Source organism: Mytilus galloprovincialis, chromosome 3 (genome assembly GCF_965363235.1).
Source record: "Mytilus galloprovincialis chromosome 3, xbMytGall1.hap1.1, whole genome shotgun sequence".
NCBI lineage: Eukaryota > Metazoa > Mollusca > Bivalvia > Mytilida > Mytilidae > Mytilus > Mytilus galloprovincialis.
The window spans coordinates 86,210,287-86,218,756 of NC_134840.1; the positions used below are offsets into that span (position 1 = coordinate 86,210,287).

Sequence of the window (8,470 nt, forward strand, 5' to 3'; positions counted from 1 at the left end):
GTTTCCGTCAGTCACATGACCAATGTCCTTGACCTCATTTTCATGGTTCAGTGACTACTTAAAAAAAAGTTAAGGTTTTTTGTAATGTTAAATTCTCTCTTATTATAAGTAATAGGATAACTATATTTGGTATGTGCAAGGTCCTCATGCCCGTCAGACAATTTTCACTTGACCTCGACCTCATTTCATGGATCAGTGAACAAGGTTAAGTTTTGGTGGTCAAGTCCATATCTCAGATACTATAAGCAATAGGTCTTGTATATTTGGTGTATGGAAGGACTGCAAGGTGTACATGTCCAACTGGCAGGTGCCATCTGACCTTGACCTCATTTTCATGGTTCAGTGGTTATGGTTAAGTTTTTGTGTTTTGGTCTGTTATTCTTATACTGTATGCAATAGGTCTACTATATTTGGTGTATGGAAGAATTATTAGCTGTACATGGCATGGTTCATCTGACCTTGACCTCATTTTCATGGTTCATTGGTCAATGTTTAGTTTTCTTGCTTAATGTTAAGTTTATGCGACAGTTGTAATAAAGCTTTATATTTAGGACTATCAACATAGTATCAATGCACTCTTGTTGTAATGTTAATTTCTTTCTTATTATGAGGAATAGGATAACATCATTTAGTGTCTGCGTACCTTGCAAGGTCCTCATGCCTGTCAGACAATTTTCATCTGACCTCGACCTCATTTCATGGATCAGTGAACAAGGTTTAGTTTTTGTGGTCAAGTCCATATATCAGATACTCTAAGCAATAAATCTACTATATTTGGTGTATGGAATGAATGTAAAGGTGTACATGTCTAACTGGCTGGTGTCATTTGACCTTGACCTCATATTCATTGTTCAGTGGTAAAAGTTTTTGTATTCTGGTCTTTTTTTTCTTTTACTATATGCAACAGGTTAACTATATTTGGTGGATTAAAATATTTTATGATGTACATGTCAGCCTCACTGGTTTTATTGAAACATGTTCATTGCTCAGTGTCAAGTTTTTCTGAAACTATAAGCAATAGGTCAACTATATTTGTTGCATGCAAGGATTGTATGGTGTAAATAATCCTATGTTTGTTGACGTGGTTCATAAATGTTTCTTGTCTCTCTTTCTTTATAAAGATTAGACCTTTGGTTTTCCTGTTTGAACGATTTTATACTAGTTATTTTTTAGGACCCATTATAGCTTGCTGTTGAGTGTGAGCCAAGGCTCTGTGTTGAAGACCGTACTTTGATCTATAAATTAATGGTTTACTTTTATTACAAACTGTGACTTGAATGGAGTGTTGTCTCATGGGCAATCATACCAAATCTTCTTTTATCTATGTCAGTCTAGCATGGTTCATCTGATCTTGATCTCATTTTCGTGGTTCATTGGTCAATTTTTAGTTTCCTTAGAAGTCTGTTTCTTAGAACCTATAAGCAATAGGTCAACTATATTTTGTGTGTTGACATAGACAGGGGAACACAGTGCTTGCAGATATACCATCAACTATGTGATTTTGGGTGTCAAGAAAAGGATCTTTTGGTGCTGTAAAAGTATTAGTTGATTAACTGTATAGTGTAAGTAATATACACTTGAATAGAATACACAAGGATTCCTGACTAAAATTAAAAGTCATACAACGACTAACAAAGACCAGAGAGGCTCCTGACTTCCCCCTTTACCTCTAGCCAATGTAGAAAAACGAGGAACAGACCATCCTAAAAACTTAACAATGACCAGTGGAACATGACATTAAGGTCAAGGCCATACAACGTATGAAGATGGATAATTACTCCTCATAAAAATAATCCACATACCAAATTTTGTTGAACTGTCATGTATATTTGTCTGGAATCAATCTCATCCAGAAATGGTTAGTTCACCACAGGATCATGGCATTGATGTCAAGGCCTTATGATTGACTTTTACACAATGTATTTTATTTTTTATTTCAAAAGAATGTAATGTCATAAAGTATGGCACACATATAATATGCAGGACAAAAAAAAACATTTATGTAAAAACTATGTATATTGAACACACAACAAAAGATAAAGTGACATTACATGTACATCAAGGAAGACAAAAATATTGCATTTCTCACACTTAATATCCAAAAGGAAAAACAAACAACAAGTAACACATAAATTGAATAAAAAGAATGAGATCTTAAGGTAACTTACAAAAACTTGCTATGATTAAGGACAGAAATCAAGTACAAAAAATGTAAGTATGGAATGTGGTAGGAATAAATACATAATGTTGACCTCTAGAATGAGTAGATATGTTTTGGTTTTTGTGTAGTTTGGTTGCTGTCTCACTGATGTATATCCAGCATCTTCTTTTAATCATACACACATATTTTGACATGTGTAATGTTCTAAGACATGCAAATATGACCTAAAGGGGCGATTTATTATACTTTTAAAATAGGATATATATGTAAATATTATATTTATCAACTTTGTGAAATACAGTTTCTACAGCAGTGGCGGGTCAAGAAATTTTGGTAAGTGGGGTCCCAGTCGTCATGCTTCAGTAATTCCCTATATTATCAACCATTTTTTTTCCACAAAGGGGGAGCCAGACCCCTACCCCCTCTAAATCCGCCTGTGTTCTGTTTAAAGGCAAATTCTTTGAAAGATAACTACTTTTTTTTACTAGTCCAAGCAGCTAAATAACATCCATAGAATATGTAAAAAATTGGTATTTGAATGGACATTCAATGCTGGAATTATATATTCTCTAAATAAATCCTACAATCAGACTGTAAAATAATCTCAAATCCAACATATTGAGCTGCATATAATACACAGATGCCCTATCCGCACTATCATTTTCTATGTGCAGTGGACCATGAAAATGGGGTAAAATCACTAATTTCACATTAAAATTAGAAAGGTAATATCATAGGGGACATACGTTCTAAGTTTCAAGTTATTTTTGTTCTATTTGCCAAGCAAAAAATTACATTCATACTTCTGGCTTTTGTCATGTTTGTATGTTGGATGTTGTGAAATTAATTGTTTCTTAAAAACTTCATCTACTAAAAATAGGTGCATTAGGTTCATGTATCCAAAGAACTAAAAATCAGTTTAATTTGGACCAAATGTATTAAAGATCAGATACTAACCCACATGTCCCATGGAAATGGTATTTGATCAAATTGAGACTTTATAGTTCTTTTCTTAATATCTAAAGACATTTCAAATCTTAATGAATTTGATCTAGCCTTAGAGATTACATCTTGGTGTTGACTTGGAGGTAATGCAGTTGTCTCCCCTGGATCTTCTTTGATGTTATAAACTAAAGGATCTTCAAGTATATAACCACTGCAATCATTTGATATATTTTGAGAAACAAAGTATATTTTGTAATCTCCAACCGTAGCTGCAGAGACATCTCCAGTATCACAGTAATGGAGTAATACTTTATGGATTTCATCAGACTTTTTATTTGGATTTTTAAATAACTGTTTTAAATCTTTACCATCGAAATGTCTCATATGTGTTCTTTGAATTTTATTTGGTTGTCCAATGAGATGCTGAATTGTGGGGAAAATATCCATCACAGATGTGACCACAGCAGTTTCTTGGTTAGGTTCAATGAAATTTGGCCAACTAATGATAGCTGGTACTCTTATACCTCCTTCTCTCAAAGAACCTTTTTCACCCTGTAGTTTCATGTCCTTACTTGAATGCTTTAAATGAGAATTTGTATATGGGTGTGTTAAAACAGGTCCACTGTCCGAGAGAAAGAATATAACAGTATTGTTTTCCATTCCTTGTTCCTGAAGAGTATTCATCACCTCGCCAACACTCCAATCTAATTCCAATATGGAATCATAATATTTATTAATTCCAGACTTTCCCAGGAAATTTGAGGAAGCAAATGCAGGATGTCCTGGCTGATGATAAGGTATGATTAACAAAAACGGAGGTCTTTTCCTAAATTTTATGTAATGTTGTGCTTTCTCTGTTATCTGACTAGTCAGTGTAGTATCAATATAAAAATCTTCTTTCACCATCTGGTTGTCAAATACCTTGCATGTTATACTGTTTAATGGAAGCATCCAGCAATATATTCTAAAAATACCAATACTTATAAACACCATGGATATCAGAGGAATGAGTAATTTGATACTTATGAAAGAAAGCATCTTTGATGAGATTATTAAAATCAAAAATGTTACGATAAGGGGTCCTAGTTCTGCTAAAACAAACCAGAAATAGTCAGAGTCCGCAAAAAAGTCCTCAGCATCACTGCTACATGCAGGACTATGTCCCATCACAGTGCCATAAAATCCTCCAAATCCTTGATTAGTAGGCAGTGACCAGGACCATGAGCCAAGACCCCATCGTCCAAATAAGAAAGGTACGTGTCCTTTCATTTCATAGTATTTGGCCATGTTCATTTCACTGAGTGGGATACCTCCAGATTGTGCAACACTCCAAAAACTTGGCCAGCCTAAATTTCCTTTCACAAGTCCCATTCTCATTGGCTGTCTTCCTGAGAAAAAAAAAGAAGAAAAAAAAAAAACAACTTATTAACTTTGTTGAATTAAATTACACCCCAAAAAAATCTATAGTTGTTGATATTGCCACATTTATTTTCCTTTTTTTTCTTTAATTACATAAAAATGTGAAGATGAGGAAAGCCAAGTATATGTACTAGTCAAATTAATCTCATCTTTGATATTTTCTACTCTACATATACAATCTGTCAGAAAATTTCTTTAAACTTGTTTTGATGTCAAATACAGGTGAAATAGGTGTATTGTTTGGTAGTTACTTTGAAATTACAACTGATTTTTAGTTCTTTTGATATTTTAATGAATTAATTTTTTTTGCATTCTTGAAAAAAAGTTTCATAAACAAGGAAATTTCATAAAAATCATTAAAATAAAATCTGTACTATAAAATTATTCTGAATGTGAAATAGAAAATAATTGGAATCTTACAATAATGACGATCATAACAATGTGGACTCTAATACATTTAATACAAATGTACATTTTCATTTATCAAGGTTTATGAGCATTTTCCATAACTTTAAAAGAAATATATGTTATAAAAAGAAAATATTTCAAAATAGTCAATAAACTATTTGTGACTTTTTGTCCTATCGAATGACTTTATGTCCTGTGACTTTCTGTCCGTTTACCCAAATTATTTGTAGTTATAAAAACCAGAACCTGCAGGTAGTGTCATGAACACTTTGGACATCAAAAGATTCATTTATAATGTTAATATTAAAATAGGTTACTCTTTTAAAACAACAGTAATACATGTAGCAGAAAGATAATTTTGGCACTCTTGTTTTTATTTTCGACATTATATACCAGTTGACCTAGATTTATACAGGGACTTTCTATACTTATCCCTGATTTATATATATATATATGAATAAAACTTAAAGGGTATATGGGGTATAAGACAATAACACAGAAAACAGACAACACAGATGACCAAAATATTCAGTTTTTCATGCATAATATATTATTTTATTGTACTCTTGCCCTGTAGTTTATAAAGACTTTGCCCTGTTTAGTATTAGCAGCAACCCATTTCCTTTCCCAAAGTGCCTGAAATTTTGTAAACATACCTGTGTATATAGCTGCTAAGCTTCCAGCCTCTGAAGGCATCGAATACATTCTGGTCAATTTCAGACCATTCTTGGCAAGTTTATCAATATTTGGGGTTTGTATTAACTCATTTCCAAAGCAGCTCAAATCTGAGTATCCGAGATCATCAGCTATAAAGATTATTACGTTCTTAGCTTTTTCATCTAAACAGTGGCCTAATCTTGAGATACAGACGATGCAAGACAAAATAGTCAAAATGTATAAAGTTGTTGACATATTTTCTAAGGGAAATAATAAACAGCTCATACACCCTGGTGAGGATGAGATTAAATTCCGTGTAAGATAATAGAAAGGAATGTATTTAATATTTTTTAGTAAGTAAGTTTACCTTTTAAGAGGGTAGTAAAGCAATTCATTTAATTTCGCCAAGGAAGTATTAGACAATATCACTTCCATGATTTCACGGAGGAACTATTTTAGGTTTCTTATTTTACTATAATACTTTGTCATTGGAGAAACAAGAAATATTAACATAAAAAAAGTTTTGAGCTTGTACGGTATATTAAAAACGGCAAACGTGAAAACAGAGCAACAGAAAAAGCACACATTGTAGAAAAAGTCACACATTGCAGAAAAAAACAACACATTGTAGAAAAGTCACACATTGTAGGAAAAAGTTACACAGTGTAGAAAAGTCACACATTGTAGAAAAAAGTATATACAATAATTATTATTATTATCAGTTTTTAATTGTTACATGTTTCAATCAAAGCTTCATAAGTCAATTTTCTCAAATCAAGTTGTAAATTGGTTATTTTTGTTGTTGATTTAAGTTTAAGAAGTCTCACTTTAATACACTGGTTAATACCTGTATACCTAATTGACAATATTATTCATCATTTATGAATTATTTACGACCTAATTACACACTACTTTATTAATTAGATGTGATAATTAGTGCTAAAGAAGCCATAAAATTGTCTACAGGTAAAATATCCTTTGAAGTTCAGGTAGATGGGCATCCTGGTAATAAACAAGGTACAATTAAGTGTTAGCTACTGTATACACAGAGTTTTACAGCATCCCGACAGCTTGTTGGGGAGGAGCAACAAAAAGGTATAAATAATAATCGCTCATCTCGTCTACTATTATTTATCGCTTATCCATCAAACCGAATAGAGCTCAATAATTAGACTGGTCTTCGAAAATAATGGACAACTTTAAGACACCTTGCAACAAATACAGTCAAACTCCTAATTTAGATTATGGTATGTTTTTGGTTTCATTTAGAGCTTATCGTAACTATGACTTTCTCATATATACATCAAATAACCTTCAACATTAACTGAGATTTTAACCTTACGAAGTCAAGATACTACAAATTTGTCATAATTATACTATTTCCAATTTAAAACATTCTGAGCATAAGCATGTGCAGTTTTTTTTTACAATTATGAATTGACCAATTAGATGAGGCACTACAGTAACTTTCATAATTTTTTAAATTTTTTAAATAAAAAAAAATATACATTTCGAAATAACAGCAGTTTCAGTTTCAATGTTAAAATCAGAGACATATATGCATGTACCAAGTTTACGTCAGTGAACTAAAAAAATAAGATGGGGGTTTTAATATGTGTTGTTTTTATCTCAATAATTTGGGTTGTGAGAATATACATATATTATTTTTTTTTTGGTAAACTGACAAAATTTAAAGACAAAAAGTCATAAAACGGATAGAACATACTATATCGATCGATAGGACAAAGAATATATGTTTGGTACAATGCATCAAGTAAATCCACTTGGTTAACTTTTCAATTAAATTCGTTAGATGAATAACTTTCAACATCTTATAGTGTTAGGAATAACTACATGATATCGACTCAAGCTTTTTATTGTAGTAGTCTCAGATTCAAGTTAGAAATAAATATAACGTATCGGATAATATCAGGATACAAAATGCATGTTTTTAAAACTATATATATAAGTCAGGAATATGACAGTCTGTCAGTTGTCCATTCGTTTGATGTGTTTTATCCTTTGATTTTGCCATCTGATTAGGGACTTTCTGTTTTTTAATTTTCCTCGGAGTTCATTATTTTTGTGATTTTACTTTTTACACCGAAAATAAAACATTAATTATTTTAGTTACTACAGAATATATTGTTAGTGTTCTATTCCCAGGTTTTTATGTGTCAGTGCAAGTCACTTGCAATAATCTTTTTTATTTTTTTATTTTCAGACTTCTTAGATGAGATATTCAAAGACCTGCAAGATGTTCCATCATGTCAAACAACAGATGATCATACAGAACAAATGACACCTTCACTGTATGACGAATTGTTTCAACCATCATCAATAAAGAAACAACCGGCAACTCCACAACTGGATATAAATCTCCTAGATGAATTCGTTTTACAAGAACTGGACTTCATTTCTACAGAACTGTCTTTTTACAACAATAACAGACGGGGTCAGAAGGTCAAGAAAAGATTGTTTAGCTGTAGTAGCGATGATGAACCTACGCCAAAGAAACCATGCACAGTGAACCTATCCGATAGCTATTCAGAGGATGATTCTGAGTTTACATGGTCATCAATTGACCGGAGTTAAGACATCGTTATACATCATTTGTTAGATATTATTTTTGTTACGTTTTTATAACACACTTTATACATACATGTAAATCAATAACCCATAGTGCTAAATAAACTACTGTTATACATAATATTTGAGTCTTTTTGATTTTGCAAATTTGTGTTCTCTTGGTTCCAGTATACCATTTTTAACACATTTCTTCTTTACTTTTTTTTTTTTTTTTGATTTTCAACACATTTTATTGCATCTTGGTTAATTCATGTTAAAGTCAGATGTGTTATGATTGCCAATGAGACAACT

The 8,470-nt window shown here is 31.9% G+C and overlaps 2 protein-coding genes across 2 annotated transcripts; one reads left to right on the forward strand and one right to left on the reverse strand.

Annotated features, from left to right (window-relative positions):
* Positions 1 to 1,917: 1,917 nt before the first annotated feature.
* LOC143069245 (steryl-sulfatase-like) lies at positions 1,918 to 5,876 on the reverse strand. Its single transcript, XM_076243779.1, has 2 exons — positions 5,590 to 5,876; positions 1,918 to 4,494 (listed from the first exon to the last, which is right to left on the reverse strand). The coding sequence occupies exons 1-2, from the start codon at positions 5,873 to 5,875 to the stop codon at positions 3,107 to 3,109; spliced, it is 1,674 nt and encodes a 557-aa protein (XP_076099894.1). The 5' UTR covers position 5,876; the 3' UTR covers positions 1,918 to 3,106.
* An 825-nt stretch (positions 5,877 to 6,701) lies between these two features.
* On the forward strand, positions 6,702 to 8,267 carry LOC143066619 (uncharacterized). Its single transcript, XM_076239485.1, has 2 exons — positions 6,702 to 6,837; positions 7,815 to 8,267. Exons 1-2 carry the CDS (start codon positions 6,780 to 6,782, stop codon positions 8,183 to 8,185), a joined length of 429 nt encoding a protein of 142 aa, XP_076095600.1. The 5' UTR covers positions 6,702 to 6,779; the 3' UTR covers positions 8,186 to 8,267.
* The last annotated feature ends 203 nt before the right edge of the window (positions 8,268 to 8,470 follow it).

Bases quoted from the DNA above. Each gene is read 5' to 3' on its own strand.
- LOC143069245 (XM_076243779.1), bottom strand. From the start codon at position 5,875: ATGAGCTGTTTATTATTTCCCTTAGAAAATATGTCAACAACTTTATAC. The intron at 4,495-5,589 runs GTATGTTTACAA...TTTTTTTCTCAG, and splicing joins CTTAGCAGCTATATACACAG to GAAGACAGCCAATGAGAATG.
- LOC143066619 (XM_076239485.1), top strand. From the start codon at position 6,780: ATGGACAACTTTAAGACACCTTGCAACAAATACAGTCAAACTCCTAAT. The intron at 6,838-7,814 runs GTATGTTTTTGG...TTTTATTTTCAG, and splicing joins AACTCCTAATTTAGATTATG to ACTTCTTAGATGAGATATTC.